General features: G+C 38.3%; 1 protein-coding gene across 9 annotated transcripts in view; it reads left to right on the forward strand.

Annotated features, from left to right (window-relative positions):
• Positions 1 to 23,162, forward strand: part of SH2B2 (SH2B adaptor protein 2) — a 70,088-nt gene extending 46,926 nt beyond the window's left edge. For 4 of the 9 annotated variants that reach the window (XM_034420869.3, XM_034420867.3, XM_034420871.3 and 1 more), the window contains 6 exons: positions 3,793 to 3,884; positions 6,390 to 6,562; positions 8,083 to 8,262; positions 14,118 to 14,311; positions 16,738 to 16,909; positions 19,812 to 23,162. In XM_034420869.3, coding sequence (XP_034276760.1) covers positions 3,793 to 3,884; positions 6,390 to 6,562; positions 8,083 to 8,262; positions 14,118 to 14,311; positions 16,738 to 16,909; positions 19,812 to 20,128 — 1,128 coding nt within the window. In that variant the 3' untranslated portion in view covers positions 20,129 to 23,162. Of the gene's footprint in view, positions 1 to 3,792; positions 3,885 to 6,389; positions 6,563 to 8,082; positions 8,263 to 14,117; positions 14,312 to 16,737; positions 16,910 to 19,411 lie in introns of all 9 variants that reach the window. The other 5 variants (XM_034420874.3, XM_087889242.1, XM_087889252.1 and 2 more) reach the window with 4 other exon arrangements.
• Positions 23,163 to 23,391: the final 229 nt, after the last annotated feature.

The following is a 23,391-nucleotide window of genomic DNA, read 5'->3' on the forward strand; positions in this document are numbered from 1 at the left end:
GAAAAAAATGCCTAAACTTCTCAGCCATAGGATTAGAAGAAACTCTGGGGTTTCTGGATTGTCTTTACTTTTTTGCACTTGCACAGGATTACTGAATATATCAAAGTCCATAACCTTCTATTTGGAAAAAAGTATAGATGGCCCCCAAATACAATGTATTCCGATGGTTTTTCCTATTTTCTGAACACTATTTTATTTTATTTTGGGGTGGGTTTTTTTTGTTTTTTTTTTATTTTAGCCTATTTTCTGTTATTTCTATTCAAAGGAACTTGGAGCATCTTATCTTTGCAATAATTTCCAAGGCCCTTTGGGAAGGGGAAGTGCTATTGGTTGCATATGAAAAGAAAAGGAAATTTACATTTAATGCTTAGGATGATGTGGACTGTATCCACAAAAAAGCATAGGCTGTGATAAATTTGTTAATCTTAACTTGCCAGAAGACTCTTGGTTCTTATTACTAAAGCCCCCCCCCTCTCTGTCTCTCTCTCTCTCTCTCTCTCACACACACACACAGAGGTTGTGAGCTTTATAGTAGAGAATAATCTCTACGTCTAGATCACAATAGTGCTTAATTTTCAAAACAGGAAATGCAGAGCTGTTTTCAAGCATTTGCCCAGCTCTTGCCCTTCCAGTTTATGTATTTTAATGAGCTTTCCTTTCCCCTTTTCATTAAAATTGCAGCATTGCCTTATAAGCCCCGAACTAACGGGACTGAAAGGATGCCCTGTGGCCTTGGCTGTTGCCGTAGCAACTGGCCTAGCTGCTGCCTGAGCAGTTTTCTGACAAATCAACAAACTTCCATCTAAGCTCCAGTTCCCAATTCAGGGAGAATAAAAGGGGCTTTTGTGAGGAGCAGGATCCTTGGTGTTTGCTTTGTCTTTAGAAATCTCTGGGCGCTGGATTTAATTTTGCTTTCTGTTTGGGAGCTTCTGAAAAAAACATGTTATGCTGCTGTCTGTCTGAATTATCTGGCGTTCATAGAATAAAAGGCAGAGCCTTCCCCAAGCTAGTGCCCTCCAAATATGTTGGAATTATATTTTCCATAATTCCCAGTCCATGTTCCTTGCTGGTCAGGAATTGGGGGGGCTGTTGTTCCAACATATTTAGAGGGCATTAGGTTGGAAAAGGCTAATCTAGCAGAAAATGAAATTAGTATTATATTTTTATTTCATCTATCACATCTATCCATCCTAATTCATACCGGCTTATCTTTGGTGTCTGAAAAGTTAGTCTTTCCTCCTCTGCTCCTTTTATCAATTGATTTGAGTCTGCTAAAATTCAAAGTAAAACATAACATAATTTAAATAATTATTTGTGTTATTGTCATAAAATAGATGAGCGGAAGCCAGACTGGGCATGCAGGAAAGGGGGCATTGATTTCACTGTACATCCAGTTCCTGCACTGGTGATTTATTTGTTTTTAATTCTGCAGAGTTGTAAAGGACAAACAGCATCACTTAATTCAGCCCTCAGTAGTAAAATTAACATTGACACTGATCCAAGCAAACAGTTCTTCTGGAACTGATGCATTAATTAACTTGAGGACTTCATTGCTACTGAATATGAAAATATTTTTCATATTTTTTGTTTTGTCCATGTTTACCGGAAGCTTATAAAATAGAAAGCAATGGATAAATTTAGTCTCTATGAGAAGAAAGCTGAATGGACATGTTAATAGTTCCTAGTTTCTCTCAGTTTTGGCCATCGTATCTGGCTGCAAAAATCTGAATGATCATTGCAAGAAAGCAAAGAGATATCTAAAACTATAACCCATTCTTGCCATCTGGAGATTGTATTTTTACAGCCTTTATCAAGTAACTATATATTAGCTATGCTGAAATCTCCAGGTTCAGTTGTAAATCCTCTCTAAGTGTCTGTAGAAGAGCACCCTGTCAAAAGAAAGTTAGCACTACATGTACTAACATACTTCTTTGCCTGCTAATTGTCTTTCTGTTTGCAAAGAATTTCTAGCATTAGGGAGCTTTCACAAGTGTTCTTTCATTTGCAATTCAGAATAGTACATGCTATTTTACCATCTCTTATGGCTCAGTATTTCTCAACCTCAGCCATTTTAAAATGTGTAGGCTTCACCTGAGTTGCTGAGGTTGAGAAATACTGTTCTGTTCAACAAGGTAGCAGGTAGTTGTTAAAGACAGCCCAGATTCAAATCCAATAAAGCTCATTGAATAAGTAACCTACCTCATAACTCAGCCCCCTCACAGTGTCATTCTGCAATGAACTTGGATAGTTGTATATTACTTTGAACAAAATCTGAATAGAAATGTAATTATCTTATTTTAGTGTAAAATAAAATTTATTTATTAAATTTTTATGCCACCCATCTCCCCTATAAGGTGGCACTATATTTGAGCTAAAATTGGGCCAACCCAGCAAAACAATTGTTGTATCTCTTGAAAAGAGACTAAGAACTTCTGAACTGAAAACGAAAATTAGGGAACAGGTAGATGATTTTCTATCTATTTTCTGCATTTCTTTACTGTTACCCAATGATAGTCAGGAATCATTCAGCACAGATTTTATAGTTCTTCTCTTATTGGGGTTGAGCTGGTAATAGATTTTATCCCAGACTAGATGGAAAGGAGGAGGTACTATATTAAAAATCTCTTTTGCTATAGGATCAAATGTTGGGAGCTAGGATTCTAGTTTTATGCTATCTTTCTGCTGCTTGCTTAGCTACTCCAACTCTGTTGATGCCTTTAATACACACAAGTAACTATCTTATTTTCCACCAAGATGTCTGCACAATCCAACAGAAAGTCCCCTCACCCAAGCAGCTGTCAAATAGCAGAAATTCTGTAGCAGAATTTCCTGTTTGTTTGCACCTCCGTAAGGTCAGATTTTTCTATGAAAGGCTCCCACTTCATAATTAGACATAATTTGCTTTGCTTATTTGTAATTTAGAATTAGGTGTGAATTCAGTGACCTACTCCAAATCTTTGTGCAGCTGGGCTGTTGTGAGGAAATAGTGCGTTTTGCACTAAAAGTATCCAAAACAATAGCTCTCTGTAAGGTCAGCATGTTCATATCATCTCAAATGATCTAAATGCCAGAGCTCACTGTAACAGCATTGCTAAAAAAGCATTAAGAGTTGTTAACCTAATCTTGCATAGCTTCTTCTCTGGTAATATTGAACTGCAAACTAGGGTATACAAAACTTTTGCCAGACCAATTCTTGAATACAGCTCATCTGTCTGGAACCCGCACTGCATATCGGACATTAATACGATCGAGTGAGTCCAGAGATATTTCACAAGAAGAGTGCTCCACTCCTCTGCTCACAACAAAATACCTTATGCCACCAGACTCGAAATTTTGGGCTTAGACAACAGTCCGACCTAAGCATAATACATAAAATCATCTGCTACAATGTCCTACCAGCCAATGAATACTTCAGCTACAACCGAAACAATACAAGAGCACACAATAGATACAAACTCATGGTAAACCAATCCAAACTAGACTGCAGAAAATACGACTTCAGTAACAGAGTTGTCAACGCCTGGAATGCACTACCTGACTCTGGTTTCTTCCCCAAATCCCCAAAACTTTAACCTTAGACTGTCTACTGTAGACCTCACCCCATTCCTAAGAGGTATGTAAGGGGTGTGCATAAGCACATCAGCCTGCCTACCATCCCTGTCCTAATGTTTTCTTTTATTCATATCCTTTTCTTGTATTTATAATTATGTTTACACTTGTATCTGTCATAAAATACTTGCTTGACGAAAATAAAATAAATAAATAAATAAATAAAATATATTTTCCATCTAGGTAGAAAATGGTGCTGAATATATCCTTGAAACGATAGATTCGTTGCAGAAACATTCCTGGGTGGCGGATATACAAGACTGCATAGATCCTGGGTAAGACATCATGGTGATCTGATATTGAGCATGCTTAACAAGTGTTGCTAGAATAGCTGTGCGTGGAAACGAGAATATCTAATGATTAGCAGTACCCTGCTATCCGAGGATTTCCTTACCAAGTTATCTTCTGTATTGCTTACATTTATCTGGTTTTAAGAACTAGGTCAGAGCAATTCCTCTTAGTCATTACCTTGGAAGATCTGGCATGTAAGCACCTGTTCATCAAAAAAAAAAAAAAATTGTGCATTGCTGCCACACTATGATGGATTTATTGAGCTCAAATACTCTTTCCTAACTCCTTCTTTGCAAATTTTTCTCCCAAATAGAAAAAGCCTTATATTTGGTGGCTGTTGAGTATTTAGCAAACAAACCCTTTGTTAACCATTTTAAATGGGTGCTGGTTTGCAGTGTCCTGGGGATATTTAAGTATTTATTCTCATTTGTAAAGCCTTTTTTGATAAAATAAACCTGCAGAAGAAGAGTAGAAACTTTTTTTGGCCATTTAGGCACATTTTGAAATATTGAGAGGGTGCAACAGGTGTAATCAAAAATGGCTTTCAGAGAGGACCTACTTATTTGCAGAAGGAACACATGTGGGTGTGGCAGTCCCAAAATACTCATTGATGAGAAGGCAAACTATTGAGGTATCTTCTCAGGACTCTTATTAGCTCCCATTCTGCTTTTTTACTATTCCCATATTATTTTTGTCTTTTTCTCTGAGCAGGTGGATAGCTTTTGAAATAAAATTGTAGGCTATATCTAGCTAGAATTGTTGTTTTGTCACTTTATGGGGTGCGGAAACTTCCTCAAAATATGAACAATGGCACTTGGCTTGGCTGTTTGCTAGCTGCCCATTTAACTTTTTAAAAATTAAATATTCCCATTTATTTCTTAAAAATTGGAATCCAAAGATAAAAGAATTACTGCAGCAAAATATGTATTTTGCAAGTAGAAAGGACTTATTGCTTCCTTCATCTGTGTAAAAGTTGGGGTAAGCTCCTGCCTTTCTTTTGTGAATTCTATAGTTCTGAACTAGTTAAGTCTACTAAGGCTACTGTATCTGCACCACCACTAGAAGGCAGCAGAGAATTACAGGACACTCTCTTCTCAGCCATCAAGCCATTTGTCCAGATACACAGCCTAGATCTGGGAACCCTATACAAAAGTTCTCCCATTCACTTCACAGCATTTAACAAAACATAAAAAGACAAGCAGTTAGGCAGTTCTGCTGTAGTTTCAATCAATAGTGATTATCTGATGCAATGACATAAAACCTGTGTTGATTGGCTGAAAGGCAAACATAACAGTGTTTTCATATGGAGAGCCAGCAGCTAGTTCTTTCTGCTCTTATCAAGCCTCTGAAGAAGCTGATCTCTAAATACTAGTTTATTTAGAGTGTTCTATACTGAAAAAGGAAACACACTGCTAGTATATTTTTACTTCTGTCTGTGCCCATTGGGAGTTTTCTTTGTCACAGTGTTATGCTGTCTTTTAAAATGTACCTGTATTGTATAGTATTCATTAGTTTGCTGTCTCAGAGTGAGTGGGGAATTGTGGCATTGGTTTTCAGTAGTTACAGTCAGAGGAGGCTTTGCAGTAAGAGTTAAGATTCACTAAAGTTCAGGGGCCAAAAATGGCCCATCTATGACCTAAAAGCTGATTTTTCCCTTGAGCCACGTGGTTAAAATTCTGAGAGACAGAATGATAAACTTTTATTCCAATTTGACAGAACTGTTATCAGCCATCATAGAAAGGATTAGAAACTCAGTGTCCTGAGTTGCCAACTGTTAGGGGAAAGCTATAGGGGAAAGCTTCCTTATGTCTACCTATGACCTATTTCTCCCAAAGGGGAGAAGAGTGCTTTGATATTGTCAGATCTCCATTTCAGCTTTTCAGGAGGGTCAGCAAGGGAAGGAAATAAGTGGCTAACACCAGGGGTGAAATTCAAAATTTTTCCCTACTGGTTCTGTGGGTGTGGCTTGGTGGGCATGGCAGTGGAAGGATACTGCAAAAACTCCATTCCCACCCCACTCTGGGGTCAGCCAGAGGTGGTAGTTGCCAGTTCTCTGAACTACTTAAAATTTCCACTACTGGTTCTCCAGAACCTGTTAGAACCTGCTGGATTTCACCCCTGGCTAACACCTTTTTAACTGCTCTCCTGTCCCCTTTTCTATGTGATCAGGTCTCCCCTAAGCAGTAATTTTTCCTGCCATTATAAGCATCACCATATATAAGAGTCAAGATAATATTCCTGCAGGTTTGGGAAGGGTTAGCCTCCCCTCTTACAGTCCTGATTTATGGGGTGAGGATGAGTTAGTGCATGAAAATAAGAAGACAATGGGGAGCTTTCCCATATGCAGCTCTGAACAGATGTAGCAGTATTCAAAAGGTTACCATTTCTGGATCTTTAGTAAGATTACAAAATACATATTTTATGGGAATCCTCTCCAGTTGGTGATTGATAACTTTGCATCCCCTCCTCTGCTCTACCCTTCCTTCCAGTGTTCAGCATACAGCTGCAGAAACTCACTGGTGCAGCACCATCCACTGTCCAAACGCCCACTCTTCTCTTCTTTCCAGGGACAGTGGTGATGACATTGAACTCTCTTCCTGTACCCAAGGAGCTTGCCTGCCAAGCAGAGTGTCATCTTGTAGCTGTGAGTTCCTGGCTGATGGTAATAAGATTTTTTTTAAAGGATTGTCTTAAAAATTAGTTCAGACCTGTGGTACCTTGCTCAGTAGTAGTAACTGTGAGAGGGATCTTGGAGTTCTAGTGGACAACCATTTAAATATGAGCCAGCAGTGTGCAGCAGCTGCCAAAAAAGCCAACACAGTTCTAAGATGCATAAACAGAGGGTTAGAATCAAGATCACATGAAATGTTAATATCACTTTATAATTCCTTGGTAAGGCCACACTTGGTCACCACAATGTAAACAAATGTTGAGACTCTAGAAAAAGTACAGAGAAGAGCAATAAAGATAATTAGGGGACTGGAGGCTAAGACATATGAAGAACGGTTGCAGGAACTGGGTATATCTAGTTTAATGAAAAGAAGGACTAGGGGAGACATGATAGCAGTGTTCCAATATCTCAAGGGCTGCCACAAAGAAGAGGGAGTCAAGCTATTCTCCAAAGCACCTGAGGGCAGGATAAGAAGCAGTGGGTAGAAACTAGTCAAGGAGAGAAGCAACCTAGAACTAAGGAAAAATTTCCTGACAGAACAATTAACCAGTGGAACAACTTTTTTTTAAAAAAATTGATTTATATGCCGCCCTTCTCCGAAGACTCAGGGCGGCTTACAATGCGTTAAGCAATAGCCTTCATACAGGGCCGGATTTTCCTATAGGCTAACTAGGCTTCAGCTTAGGGCCTCAAGATCAAGAGGGGCCTACATTCCCTACATTCAAATTGTTAGCAAAATTAAAATTACACTTTCACTATAGGTGAAAGGGCCTCATAAGTGGAATAGCCTAGGGCCTCTTTTCATCTAAATCCGGCCCTGCCTTCATACTTTTGTATATTTATACAAAGTCAGCTTATTGCCCCCACAAACTGGGTCCTCAATTTACCTACCTAACTTGCCTCCAGAAGTTGTGAATGCTCCAACGCTGGAAGTTTTTAAGAAGAGGTTGGATAACCATTTGTCTGAAGAGGTGTAGGGTTTCCTGCCTAAGCAGGGGGTTGGACTAGAAGACCTCCAAGGTCCCTTCCAACTCTGTTATTCTATTTTATTCTATTCTATTCTGTTTAAACACTGGTTTTGGTTAAAGTTTAATTTTCAGGTCCTCACACATACTTGAACTTTGCCAATCTCCAACTGGAGGCATTAATTTTTACTATAGCAGAATGCAAGTGTTATCAAAAAGCCTGGGGCATCCATAAACTTTTTTTTGTCTTGTAAATCCCTGGTTCAACAGGTATCTCAAGGATCTGAAAGAGTACCTTGGAAAAAAAATGTAATGAAAGTAATAATGATGTAATAATGAATAATGAAAGTAATAATAATTGGTATCAATCAAATATCATTCGATTAACGATACCATTGTCTCTTGAGACTGAATGATGCCAAGGATGAATGATGAATGATTTGAAGCAATTGACAGCCTTGAGTCTATAAGTCCTCTGTCATAGGAAAATGTGGTTTGGAAAAGCAGCATGGATTTTTTAAAAAAAGAAATAAAATTATTTTCCAGATGTGACCCGATGCCAGGATAGATGTGTTGGCTCAACTGCCTCAGATAGCATATCAAATGCTACCACAATTGTAACAGCACCACATGGCAGGATCTCTGCAGGGGAATATAGAGCGCATGTGCCATTAGAGAACTTCCTGCAAACACTGGAGTCTCCAGCCAATAGCAGTCACACAGCAGGTATAGTAGTTTTGTTCCTCAGATGATCTGGAGTTTACGTTTTTCACAGCTTAGAAAAGATCAGCTGTTCATTCTCCCATCCAAAAAGTATGTTTCTGCTTCTTTTTAGATATATTGATAACAGTGTATACCTTACAAAGTATTGAATCATGCATGTCAACAAATAACAATTTTGCTAAAGTTTTGTTTTGTTATTAACACCCATTATTTTCTCACATTCTTTGCAGTTTCAATGTTGTTCCAATTATTTATGACAAATCAACTAGGAACAGTTTGAAATCCTGAAGTGGCTGCTAAGTGAGACTAGGTTGTAATAATGAGCTAGATGGGAAAATAGTCTAGAATGACAGATTCATAGGATTGGATAGCTTACTTAAACCAAATGCAACTTCTGTTCTGTATAGTAAAGAAATATAAAATTAAATAAAAACATATTGACAAATTGGCATTTGTAATGAATAAAGTTGGTAATGTAGAATACTATAATTCTCAGGCTAGAGAGAAACATTGTCAACCAAGGCTATCAAGAGAATAGGCAAGAAGTTAGGAGGAAAAAGTCAAGAATGAAAATCATGGAGTACAGAATCTTATATGCCTTATGTAGTTAAATATCTGGAGAGCTGGCCCAGTGTGATGCCTAACAATTGTGTAATGTCCATATGATGATATCCTGTGAAGATAATTTCATAATCTCTTCAGGCACTATTGAACTTTTCAAATGGCTAGAAAGTTTATTTGAATATTACAGTGTTTCCCCGAAACTAGGACCTGTCTGGATAATAAGCCTAATTGGGCTTTCGAGCGCATGCGCTAAAATAAGATGCCCCGAAAATACCCCCCCAAAATACTTAGACGCATGCACAACTGCCACACAAACAACACAACGTGAGGAGGAGAGGCTGGAGAAGGGGGGAAAGGGAGGGGGAACATGCCCCACGCACCCCACACGCACCTGCCATCCACGTGGCACAGTCTCACGGAGGCCGCTCCCGCAAACCCTAGTTCGCGCGCCCCTTATCTTAGTGGTGGCCGCAAAGAGCAGCCGCAAAAAAAACCTTGCCAGCCCTAACCCTGTCAACCTGGAACTGGGGGAAGGGGGACTGGCGCCGGAGCTCTGAGCAGTGGCTGGTGTGGGCTGTCTGTGCAGCCATGAAGCAGGATTGGTGTGGCCAATTCTTGCCCACAGAATTGCTGGGGAGGATCAGGTCAGAGCTGCTGTCACTGCCGCCCTAGATTGGCAAGCCAGATTTGGTGAGTCGGATGCACCGCTGCCACTCGGGAGCTGCGAGAGAGCCCATTTCTGATGTTCTTCTCCTCCCGGGTGGCAGCAATGCGTTCAGCTCCCCAAATCTGGCTTGCCAATCTTGGCCGGCGAGAGGGAGTGGCAGGTGGGGAGGGGTGGAGCGGTGGAGAAGCAAGAAGCATGGAGCGAGATAGGGCTCCCCTTGCCATCTCTTCTCCCCCCTTGCCGGGCATGGCAGGAGCTGGAAGTCAGGTAAGACACGTGTCTCACTTCTCGCTTCTCCGCCCTGTCTTATTTTCAGGGAAACACAGTATTTTTGTCTCCGGTTATATTATCTATCTTACCCAATTTGGTGTCATTTTCAAATTTGATAAGCATTCTCTCCATCTTTTCATTCTAGTCATTAATAAAAATGTTGAAGAGTACAAACTGTAGAAGTGAATCAAATGGCACTCTACTTTCTTCCAGTCTGATGACACTTTGTAATTTTTGAACTGGTTGTAAAAACATCTTATAGACATTTCATTCATTCCATGTTGAACTGAATATCATTGTCAGGTGTCTCCCTGAAATCAAGGTTTTTGTCCATAGCGTTCCTGTAGGGCAGAGGTCTTCAAACTTGGCCTGAGAATTGAAGTCCACAAGTCTTAAAGCGGCCAAGTTTGAAGACATCTGCTGTAGGGGATCTTAAGCAAATATATTAAGCAAATATAAGATACAAATAACATAATAAGATTTGTTTTTCATAAGTCCATGCAGTCTTCTGGTAAGCACCTCTTTATTTCTTTAGGTGCTCAGAATTTAATCATTTATTACTGGAAGTCCTCAACTTATGGCCACCATTGAGCCCAAATTTCTGTTGCTAAGCTAGACATTTGTTAAGTGAGTTTTGCCTCGTTTTACGACTTTTCTTGTCACAGTTGATAACTGAATCACTGCAGTTGTTAGTAGCACAGTTGTCAAATGAATCTGGCTTCCTCGTTGCCTTTCCTTGTCAGAAGATCATAAAAGATGATCACATGACACTGGGACACTACAACCAGCATAAACATGAGTCAGTTGCCAGGCATTCTGAATTTTGATCACCATGAGGATGCTGCAATGGTCGGAAGTGCGAAAAATGGTCATAAGTCACTTTTTTCAGTGATGTTGTAACTTTGAATGGTCACTAAATGAACTGTTGTAAATCGAGAACTACCTTGTCAGAGTTTGCAACAGTAATCAAATCCAGAAAGCACATACAGGTAACTGATTCAGCAGTTCATTAACTTCTCTTTATATACGTAACACATAAGTAAATATATAATACCAAAAGCAGATTTTCCAACGTGATAGTAGTTACAGGCAAAACACAGGCAGAGGAGAGAACAATTTCAGTTTCAATTCAGAGAACAGACTAGTTTCAGTTTCAGTTCTCAGCACAGCACTCAGAGCTAAGCACAGCTAAGCCATGCCCAGGCTTCTTGCTGTCTCGGCTCCCATTAGCTGACCTTGTTACTAAGCCCTATTCATTGGCTGACCTTGTTACCATGTCTCTGCCAGTCATGAATACACTGACATACCTATATTTGGTCTAGTGGTTTCCTAGGTTTTTGAGTGCTCTGTGATTTCGTGGATTAATTTTTTTTTTTTTGCTCTTTTTAATAACAGAAAAATTGCCCTTCTCTATTCATTTGGCATTTCACTCATTCTCCATAATTTTTCAGACAAACCTTTTCATAAAAAGATTTATCCATCTCAGTTTTTTGATCCTGCTCTTCACAATTTTTTATAACTGTACGCTGGAGAAGACTGAGCTCCAATAAAAGTTTAGTAGTTTCATCTTTCTAATCTATTCACAATTTTTTTTAGCGCTGGGAATTGGAATACTGTTTTCTTTTAAATAAATTGTGTTCTTCAATTGCTACATCAACAAATGTTACCCTCCCAGGTAAACCAGGATTAAATGATCTAATTCTACTTTGTTGTAAGGCTACATTATCAGAATCTTGCAAATCACTGCCGCTTTTAACTGCTTGATCCATTAGGGCATGTCCTTCCTAAATTTCTTTTTCTGATTGTTAACCCGTTGGGGGCTCTTGCATCTCTTGTCTGATTGTTTCCTAGGCAGCATCTCTTCCCTTCATTCCCCAAGGTCATCCATACATTCCATTGCAACAAATGATGTATATTAAATCATTCTTACTTCCTGTGCTATGAGTTTGGGCTCATCTTGTTTATTTCCCATATGGTAACAATGTACAGACACTGAAAATGATTACATTTATGAGCCAATACAATGTTTCTTGAGATTTTTCACTAAATGGGCTAATAGGGAAAATTCTCACTTCATTTTACAGTGCCAGAATCATTATCCAATGTCCTTACTTCAGGAGTTTTATCTTCAATCCTCACAAGAATCAGTTTAAATCCCTCTTAATCAAGTTTAATGTGCTTTGGCCAACACCATCTGCACAGTCTTCATGAGGTATAACCATCTCCTGCCAGTAGTTTTTTGTTCAGAAAACTCAGAGTCAAGTTACAGAAGATAATTGTCAGTGGAATTGATAAGATTTAAGGGTAATTCTATAACAGTTAATCTCTGATTCTGGCAGACAGTGCCTTCTATGAGCTGATTAAATCAGTCAGCATGTTTGTTCCATGTAGTTGTAAGTTACCAACTACGAAGACTTTTCTGTGTCTTCTTGCAAGCTACAATTACACAGATACATCCTCTATTCAAGAGCATCATTTTTTCTGTCATTGAAGACTTCAAACTTGTTTGTTTTCTGCAAAGGCCTCAGAGTTATTTTTTACATTCAGTGGTGCAGAATATCTTCTTTGTATTTCCAGTTGTTACTCCCATTTTGCTTCTTTGTTCAGTTTTTCTTTATAAAGGGATGTTTCCTCTGTCAATTATTTTTGTAATAAATTTTGGTCCTTTCTTATGAGTTGAAGCGTTGCCACTACCTGCTGCAATCCCTGTGCTATTTATTTGTGCACAGCTGCAAGCTTGCTGCATATGTAAAAAACATCATTTTTAGGCACACATATTTCAGGCATGATTGTGGAGTATGTCCATTCTCTTTATTTCTGTTTCTTAAAGTCTTCAGGTAGAAAGATGTAGGGAGATGACCAGGTTGAGCCTCAGGGATGGGTCAGATTTGTCATCAGTTTCAACTTCGCACCCACAAGAGATCTAAGTCCAGAATTGGACTTGAATTCCTTTGACTCTTATCTACCACCAATTTGCTTTTAATAGTTCAGATTCTTGTAAAGAGCATGAGCTTGCAATAAACCTTTATATTCATTTTAAAACGCCTGGACTTCCTGATTTTCCTGCACTTGACAAAAGTTTTTTATTTCTTCTTGTTCCAGTCTCAGGTTAGTTGAATACCTACTGACCACTTGGGAAAAAATATGTTAGGAAAGTTCCTCTTAAGCTCTCCTGTCAAATTCCTGTTAACTTTCTGTTTGTTCATTGTTTGAAAATGGGCTGCCTCTGCTTATTGAGTGACTTTCACTCGGGTCATCCACAATGAACTATCAACAGTTCTCTGGACATACCTTTGTCATTACCAATTATGCAGGAGATAATCTTTTCATTCCACACAGCAAAGCACACATACCAGAAAAAAGCAGTTATTTGGTCTTTCCCCCTTTTCTCCTGCTGTGTTCCACAACCAAGCTCCTACTGGCTCTCTCATTAGCTCTTCCAAATATAAAGTGCATTCATTTATATTCCAGAGTTATTATGTGTACTTCTAAATAATTTGATCCAGTATTCCAGTATTTGAGGGACTGCCACAAAGAAGAGGGAGGTCAAATTATTCTACAAAGCATCAGAGGGCAGGACAACAAACAATGGTGGGAAACTAAACAAAGAGAGAAACAACCTGGAATTAAGGAGAAACTTCCTAACAATGAGGACAATTAACCAGTGGAACAGCTTGCCATCAGAAATTGTGGATGCTCCATCACTGGAGGTTTTTAAGAAGAAACTAGACAGCCACTTATCTAAAATAGTATAGGTTCTCCTGCTTGAGCAGGGGGCTGGACTAAATGATCTCCAAGGTCCCTTCCAGTTCTATTCTATTTTAATTCTGATCCATGAAGTAGAAAAGTATGCATTGTAATGTACAGACACTTTCGATTTGCTGAAAAGATAAAATTAACCATATCTCTTGCTGAAAGAGCATTCAGGTACAAACATATATTGGTTTTGATAAGTGGAAAAATCTACAATAATTTCTCCTGCATCCTCTGATCAAACATCCATCCAGATCAGTGGTGAAATCCAATTTTTTTTACTACCGGTTCTGTAGACGTGGCTTGGTTGGCGTGGACGTGGCTTGGGTGTGGCAGGGGAAGGATACTGCAAAATCCCCATTCCCACCCCACGCCAGGGGAAGGATACTGCAAAATCCCCATTCCCACCCCACTCGGGGGCCAGCCAGAGGTGATATTTTTGCCAGTTCTCCAAACTACTCAAAATTTCCGCTACCGGTTCCCCAGAATCTGTCAGAACCTGCTGGATTTCACCCCTGATAGCATTGCAATGAATGTAATGCTACGTTGAATGTAAGGCACTGAGGTTTTGTATTTTATTGTTCCTGTTTCCTTACTGTGACAGGAGATGAAAATGAGCTGGAAGCAGAAATCAATCTCTTGGAGTTCCCTTGGTTCCACGGGACACTATCGCGGGTTAAAGCAGCCCAGCTAGTACTGTTTGGTGGAGTCAAAAGCCATGGATTATTTGTCATTCGGCAGAGCGAAACACGGCCTGGTGAATATGTGCTGACCTTTAACTTCCAGGGAAAAGCCAAGGCAAGTGATCTATTTATGAATGAATAACTCTTGTTTTCTCCTAGTATTTAAAGTGAAACCACAGGAAATATGCGGACACGTTTCCCTTAATTTTTAATCCACCTTGAAAATTAAGCCATCTGTTCAAAGGGCCTTAGTGGAGCATGGCAGCAAGCCTGAATACAGTTATAAAATAAGTAAAAAAAAACTTAGAAACCACCAGCTACTTTGACCTGAGTGCAATGTTTCTTGATTGCCAATTGAAAGAAAATTGGCAAGATACTAAGATCACATATCGTGGTTTGTTTGATTTTAGCTTAACATAGTCTACAAACTCAACCAAAAGTTTAATCTGGGAACCAGGTATGTGTAGTTTATTCATTTCTACAGGAAAGGGGAGATGATAGGATTGACATAATTTGTCTTAAAATACAGTGGAGTTTGAAACCTGTGCTCTGGCAACAACTCTTTGTGATTGTATATTTGTGCGTGCACAGAACAGATACAATGCTGGTAATTTTTGTATCCATATGCCAGAACTATGAGATAAGTAGAGCAACACAGACCGAGCTTTCTCTTGTTCTTTTCTTTTGCTGCCATCTGGAATTTTAAAAAATGTTTTAAAATAGCAGCCCTTTATACATTTGGCGTCTCTTCTTTGACTGGTGCTGTAAACAGATTCATTCTTCTAATCCAGTATATTGGATCTATATCTGCCAATCTTATGCTTCCTGTGACACCTTTTATTTCTCCCAGCTAAAACTGGAAACAAGCTGTTGCCATGTTACAAAGATTTACTTTTAGCTTATAATTATTATTGCCCCCTCTGTAACTACCTGAGTCACAATTCTGAGTGCACTGCATGGAGAGAGGCAACAGATACCCCCATTATTCTGTTCACATCCCTAGACCGGAAGGTGCTGACACAAGGTGCTGGAAGCTGAGTACAATAGAAAGAAGCAAGTGCAATTACCTTTACCTGCTGCTAATTGGAAGAAAGTAAACAGTATTACCGTACTTCTTATCTGCAGTTGGTGATGTTCCTATACATAAAGTAGTGCCTCCATCCTCCTCGAATGCCACCAAAGTCAAATTCAGAAGTATAGAATGAAGGATATTTGCCTGGCAATACTTGTGAAAAAGATACTGGACTAGTAGCTGATGATAAACTGAATACAAGTCAGTAGTATGATATGATTACTAAAAAGGCAAAGGCAAGTTAGATTGCACCAACAGAGATATTGTTTCCTAATCATGGGAATTAATAATTCCACTTTATGCTCCATTAGCCATATGCGACCTTCAGTATTATGCTCATTTGTGTGCATAGCACTAAATAATAATTCAGACAAATGATCAGAGGACTGGAAACTAAGTGGTACAGCGAGAGATTGAGCCTACTTGGTTTATTTCTAGCTTTGAAAAAAATAGGGTTGAAAAGGATCTGATAGCCTGAATAGTCCATGACTCTTCTCTAGCATCCCAAGTGCAAAACATGGAATATGAGCATTAAAGTACAGGCAGGCAGATTCCTATTTAACATTTAAAAATTTTTTAACAATAAGAAGGGTATAATAGTGGAGTACGTTCTTGTATGTAACTCTTGATGTTACATAGTGAACATTACGATGTTACATTGAGCTTGAATGTAGTAACCATCCCATAATACTCCAAACTTTTATTGACCAACTGTGTCTCATACATGAAATGTAAATTATTGATCAACTGTGTCCCATACATTAAATTTCTGTTAGTGTGGAACACCAGAGGATGAACTTCAATTCCCAGAGTAGCTTCCTAATTTTTTTCAAATTCACCAGTCAAGTGGCATTTCACAAATGTTCTTTTTATCACCATCACCAAACAAAACAAGCTTAAACTGCACCTTGTGGCACAGCACTGCTGCATTTCCAAAGAAATGCAAGAAAGGAAAGAGAGACGTGTTTGGGCAAACCTCCCTCCCTCCCATGGCATATAGGTAAAAGTAAATAACCTATTGAGAGGGAGCAAGGCTCCCTTTTACAGGATTCATTCAAGCAGAAGCTGAATAGCCATCTGTCTGAAAAGTTTTACTCCTGTACTGAGTAGGAGTTGAATTTGATTGCCTAAATCAAAGGTGTCCAACGCCTGGTCCTTGAGCCATTCCAAACTGGGCTGCGCACATCCCCAATTGCACAAGCAGCAGGCGAGCATATGCACACCCATCAACCCTCTCCTCTCCTGCCAGTCTGCAAAGCTGGAAAGGTTGGAGAACTCTGGCCTAAATAGATAGTCCAACTTTATGATTATTGTAGGAATAGGATTATAAAGGAAATGGTAAGGATAAAACTGCTCAAAGGTTATTTGGGGGCATCCGTCTCTGGTATTTCATGTGTTAAAATAATTCTCAAATGCTTAGAACAGGGACTATGGTAACTAGTCAATTTAAAAAAATGATTTCTTTTCAGCACCTGCGTTTGTCCTTAAATGAAAATGGTCAGTGCCACGTCCAACATCTTTGGTTCCAGAGTATTTTTGATATGCTGCGGCATTTTCATATGCATCCCATCCCACTGGAGTCAGGTGGTTCTGCTGACATAACCCTCCGCAGCTATGTAATGGCCCAGAGTACACTGCCGGGTGAGTTAAGTTCTCACGTTTGCAATTTTATCTTATAACTGGGCAAAACAAAGAATAAAACCATGCAGTACTTCTCAAATACTTGAGGATTATTCATATTCTTCTGCAAAAGATAAAAACTTGATCAGTGGATGGAAATGTAACTTTTACTGAATGAAGAAATATTCAAAAGGGTTTATCCTTTATTTGAAAATTATTTCACAGCATGCATGCATGCATGCACACACGTATTAATATTCATTTTAGTATGACCATTTTTACCATCATTATTAAGTGAATCACATGATTATTAAACAAATCAGACTTCCTCAATTGACACTGCTTGTTGGAAAACAGCTGGGAAGGTCACAAATCACAGTCACATGACTGCAGGAAGCTGCAACTGATTGTAAATGTGAGCTGATTGCCAAACACCCGTATTGCAATTACATGCAACTTCACTTGTCATTTTTCCATTGTAAAGAAAACAATAATGGCCTTCTTTCAATCATCAGGGACAGATGCAGTTTTCACATGCATGTTAAACAAGTCAAATAATTACTCCGTAAGCAGACGACATCCATATTTTAACATTTTTCTACTTAAGATCAAAACATGTTGTGATAACTCCTTGGCTGGTTTACTGTAACATACTCTCCGTGGGATTGACTTTGGAGATAATTTGAAAACTGCAGCTGATACAGAATGGGGCTATCTGATACCTGGTGAAACTATTCTTCCATTGCAGAATATGCTAATTCGAAGATCACCGCATTGGTTGCTAGTTGTTTTTTAGGCCTGGTTCAAACTGCTGATTACCACCTATAAAGCCCTAAACAGTGTAGTACCAGAGTATATCAGAGCACGATGGCTCAGCTGTTAAAGACACTGAGCTTGTCAGCTGGAAAGCTGACAGCCAGGTTTGAAACATGAGCACTGTGTGATGGAGTGAGCTCAGTTCTTGCCCCAGCTTCTGCCCACCTAGCAATTCAAAAACATGCAAACACAAGTAGATAAATAGGTGCCACTTCAGTGTATAGTCATGCTAGCCACATGACTACAGAAGTGCTTCAGACAATGCTAGCTCCCTCAGCTTAGAAATGGAGATGAGGACCGCCTCCTAGAGTCAGACATGACAACTGGACAGGGGAAACCTTTATGTTTATATCAGGCACCACTTTGCTAGGATCAAATCTGCCCATCCAGTTTGAACATCTGAGGGCCAACTGAGGCATGAAGTACAGGGTGAATGGTTAGGCAGCAGGTATCCTTGGCAGCTTCCTTCTTTGATTTTTGCAAGGCTATTACAGCTTTACTACTCCAGTGTGCTTTCATTATGGGCACCTAAGGCCTTCTTATTTATTGTGTGGTTGACTATGTTCTTTGTTGTGCTTCGTTGTTTTATTTATTTATTTATTTATTTTATTAAATTTGTATACCGCCCTTCTCCTACTGGACTCAGGGCGGTGCACAGCCAAAATAAAAACATCCCAATACAAAACTTAAAATTTGTTAAAAGAATTACACAACTTTGGCCTAAATTTAAAATCCCGACTAAAACCCATAGACAATTAAAAATCTTAACATCTCAAAAAGGGGGGGGGGGTTACGCCAGCACTGCTTGGTGAAAAAGAAAGGTTTTTAGGGCACGGCGAAAAGCCTGGAGATCTGGTATCCTACGTATCTCCTGGGGCAGGTCGTTCCAGAGGGCAGGTGCTGCCACAGAGAAGGCACTCCCCCTGGGTGTCGCCAGCCGACACTGCCTAGCTGACGGCACCCTGAGGAGTCCCTCTCTGTGGGAGCGTACTGGCCGGTGGGAGGCTATCGGCGGCAGAAGGCGGTCCCGTTTTATCATTGTTTGTTGTCCAAAACTGTAAATGATTGGAGTAATTTATAAAGATGGTAAAGGTTTCCCCTGCCCAATCATGTCCGAATCTAGGATGCAGTGCTCATCACCATTTCCCAGCCAAAGGGAGCCATCGTTGTCCAAAGACACTTCTGTGGACATGTGGCTGGCATGACTATACGCCAAGGCACACGGAATACTGTTACCTTCCCACTGAAGTGATACCTATTTATCTACTTATATTTGCATGCTTTCGAACTGCTAGGTTGGCAGGAGCTGGGGCAGGAACAGGAATTCACCCTGCCCACTTTCCAGTCGACAGTCCAGCATCTTAACCACTAGGCCACCATGCCCCTTATAAACATGGTATAAATAAATTCCATCCATTTTTAATAAGTCCCTTCTCCCCTCATTTTTTAAACTTTAGCCAATTAAAAAACTTAGTTTTTATTTGTTTTACTAAAAATGTTAGCAAAAGGGGAGTTGGTAAGTATTAAAAGCCTTGAGAGGAGATTTGCATACTGCAATATATCAAAATATTGAACTCAAAACACAAAAACAATTTATCTCAATTTTAATGAACTTGCTTAATTAATATTGCTTTGTATTTCATTGGTATCTAATCCTTCTTTTACTTTTTATTGGCATCTAATTCAAATGTATTATTTCATTTGTAGGTTTTAATATTGCAATGAAATCCCACTGTGGATGGAAAGAAACGATAACATTCATTGTTAATATAGTATCCTTTATTTACTTGAAGTTTGCTGGGTAAACCCAGCAAGTAATTGTGTTCTTGCTTAAAGAATGTTAGTGCATTTAAATTTAAAGTTCTTTTTCTATTAAACTGGATATTAGATTATTTAGTTTTAAGGAGTAGGGACCTATGTAAATAAATAAATAAATTCAAGGTGACATTAGAAAAGAAACCATAGTATAAAAACTAATAGAAATAAATGAAACAATTCATATGAAAATGTAGCCAATTGTAAATGTTGGAAAAGTATGTAGTAGTTGGAATATTCATAGAACAGAAAAGCTAGATTCAATAGCCTTTTTCTTTCTTCTTCCATTCAGAGCTCACTCAATCTCCAGCAGTAGCTTCCCAGCAGCCTGCTTGCAGAAATGACCTCCAGTCTCAACATTACTTTTCCAGCTTTGTTCCGGTCACTTTCCAGCCAGCATCTCCCTCAGAGGGCACTACCTCTTCCTCTTCTTCCTCAGCCAGCCATTCACTTTACCATAGGATGGAAGGGACTCTGAACGCCCGAAGCCGAAGTAACAGCACAGAGCGGTTGTTTGATTCGGCTGCTGTTGGCACAGAAGATTACCATGAAAGTGAAGGTTCACGCAACAGAACCAGAGCAGTTGAAAACCAATACTCTTTCTACTGACTTTGTTGATGGAGTGGTTTTCAGTGCATCTCTCTCATTTGGATCAGTAGTTTTGGAGAATTGAAAAGAATTGAATTGAAAAGGTCTTCATCTCCTTGTTGGCTACTTTTTATAGCATTTATTATTGCTTTTCTCCAGGCCTGTGAATATGTGTACAATACCTTCTCGCATTCTTTCATACTAAAAAGTAAAGATAGTCCTTCCTATTCCTGAGGAGGTACAGTGGTGGTCGTCTTCACATAGCTACAAAACGTCAGAGTGAAACACAATCTTTCTCTTTTACTTAACTTTTTGGGTCCAGGAGCACAATCTAGAATTACGGAGAAAAAACTACATCTGCATGGAGTCAGGTTATTTCACTTGTGTTTCTTTTTTTTCTATTTTGGCTGCCTGAATTTGGATGAAATCAGAAAATTAGAACCAGGAAATGGTGATTTAAAAAGTGAATTGAAGCTGGGCAATTGTAGCTAATTGTTGCTAAGACTTCATATTGCCCCATAATCAGCAATGTCGAGATGTGTACTTTGAGGCCAATGCTGGAATGACTAGCAAAAGTGATTTTCTTGTATACATCCTGTAAATTGTTTGCTCTGTTCCTTTTTTTTAAACTGCATACTCTTCCCATATTTTACATTTTTGCAAACAAAATGATAAGTGTCTGGAGTGCAGTTATGTAGGTTGCAGACATAAGAAGCTGCCTAACCTGCTATAAGAACAGAGGTCCATCTAGGTCAAGTGTGTATGAAAAGTAACACCTCTCCAAAAATCAGCACCACTTATTGCCTTTCAGTGTTGATGGACTACAGTTAATATCTTGATTCCACTTCAGATAGTTTACTGTACTTATTTTGCATTACTGTACTACCCAAGACATGTTACAATTCTTTTTCCACTAAACTAATTCCAATTGATATTGAGTGGTAGGAAGAGGATCTGAAGCCTTCTGGTTTTACAATTGGTGCAGTTGTTATTTCTGGACAGATAACAATCTATTAGAGCAGGGATCCCCAACCTTGGAACCTTTAAGACTTGTGGACTTCAACTCTGGGAGTTGCCAAGGTTGGAGATCTGTGTATTAGAGGATCACACAACAAAGCCACATGTTGCTTAAAGTTCTTTGTAAGTTTCTGTTTGATGATAACAATCTAGCATTTGCATTAAATATGATTTACAAGAATTGATCTTCATTATAATCATATTGAAAATGGGCAGCTTCTCTTTTGTGGCATGTAACTTCCCTTTAATAACTTCTCTTGTAAAAGCATTTAGTTGCATCTTAATTTGAGTAACTTTCGTTATTGTATTTTCTATGTGATTTGAAGAAAAATGCAGAGTTAGTAAGTGCATAACACTGCCTTTTAATTTTAATTTGGCATTATTCCTTCCTCAGTGAAATGGCAATTGTTTCAATTAAAAAAGAATCCCTAAACATCTTTTGAACTGAAATGAAAAATAATGAGTTTACATGAAAAACTTTGAAATATACTCTTCAAAATAAGTAATGGCATGGAGCTCTGAAATTCTATGAACTGAGAACCATAGGAAAAAATCAGTTTGATATTTTAGATATCTTGGAAGCTCCTCATGTATTCCATCACTTAATCTAACAAAATGAAATTTGCTTGTAACAAAGAGATGGAAAAATGTAGCTATTTTCCAATAAATCTATAGTTGGCTAGTTTACAGAATTTTCCTGATTGATTTACATGAAAATGATTACACAGTTCTGTATTAATATAATACTTCAATGTCAAAGTCACTAAAGTATTAGAAAAAAAAGTTGAAAGGCAAAATATAATATTAAAAAATTATTTTATAAAACACATATAAACCAGAAAACTGTGCATCCACTTGAATTGCAACATATAAACTGCAACCATTTGAATTGCCAAGGAATAGAAATTGGTGATGGGGAGGAAATCACTATGCTGCCCTAAGACTTATGCTTAACACTGAAATTCTATTCAAATCATAGTACTGTTATTAGATTCAGAACACAACTAGTGCAATGTTGTCAATTTTGACTAAGCACTATATTTATTTAACACAGTATATTTTTTTGGATTGCATACTAAACCAGTTAGTAATTCACAAATTAAAAGATTCAAGAGAGACTGCCTAAGACTGCTAGACCTAATTGCAAAACTAGTAATTTATGCCCTGAATGTTCAAAGTTGTCACTGGCAAACAGCTAGACAGAAAAGTTGGACATGCTCAGATACAAAATGTATGTTGTGCGTTTTTTTCATATTGGTTTTATATTGTACACTCCCTGTGAACTTCAGTTGAAAGCAAGTTCCTGAGAATGGAGTGAAGTATTTGAAGAACTGAGATTTTTTGTTGGAACTGGCATGAATTAAGTGAGGGATGTTGGGAATTTTAATTTAATAATATCTGGAAGGCTATAGGTTCTGCAACTTTGGCCTAAAATAAACCAAATTTATTTGATTTTTGACACTATTGTATTTCTTAGCCTTTGCCTTCATAGGAAAATTTGGAAAAATGATTTGTTAAGAATACATAGATGGCTAAATGTATGTCTCTTTTAAAAACAGACTGATAAAAACGATGCTTCTTGAGCATCACAATACTAAAAAATACTGTCATGATTTTTAGAGCAAAATCCTCTAAATAAAAGACTCATACATGGAACATGATATAATACAAGGGGACTTTTTAAATGCAGACTTAATTTTCAGATTCTTTTTTAAATAAATATGTACTCAAGGAATCAATGGTTACTTTCATAGTTACCATGATTTCATAATTCATGTCATTTGTATAATTATCTCATGACAATGTTATTGAGGCTTGTACCAATCACCTATGTTCTCCATAATGAAGAATCATTTGGTGGTACTAACCAGGTAATTAAAAAGTTATGGATTTTAATTTTTTCTGTGCCAATTGAAACAATGGGGAGAAAGTCCTCCAGAAGCTGCAAACTGAATGTTAATTTGTAAATACAATTTTTTTAAAACTGTGAAAAAGTTTTAATGTGCAGTAGAATAAATTTTATTTACAAACTTGTAAAGGATCTGGAAAAATAATGGTTCAGCTTTTTTCCTTTTGGGTTGGGAGTTGGAAATAAAGGCTTTAATCATAGGCATTAAAGATACAATTAAAAATGTAAATGGACATTAAAGGAAGGACACACAATAATCTTGGGAACAAATCCAATAATAGTAGGGAGGAACAATAGAGGCAATAGCAAGGATGCTTTCAAGATCTGAAGAATATGTTGAAAAATGGTTACTTGAAAA

Source organism: Pantherophis guttatus, chromosome 1 (assembly GCF_059756535.1).
Source record: "Pantherophis guttatus breed Tessera chromosome 1, ASM5975653v1, whole genome shotgun sequence".
NCBI lineage: Eukaryota > Metazoa > Chordata > Lepidosauria > Squamata > Colubridae > Pantherophis > Pantherophis guttatus.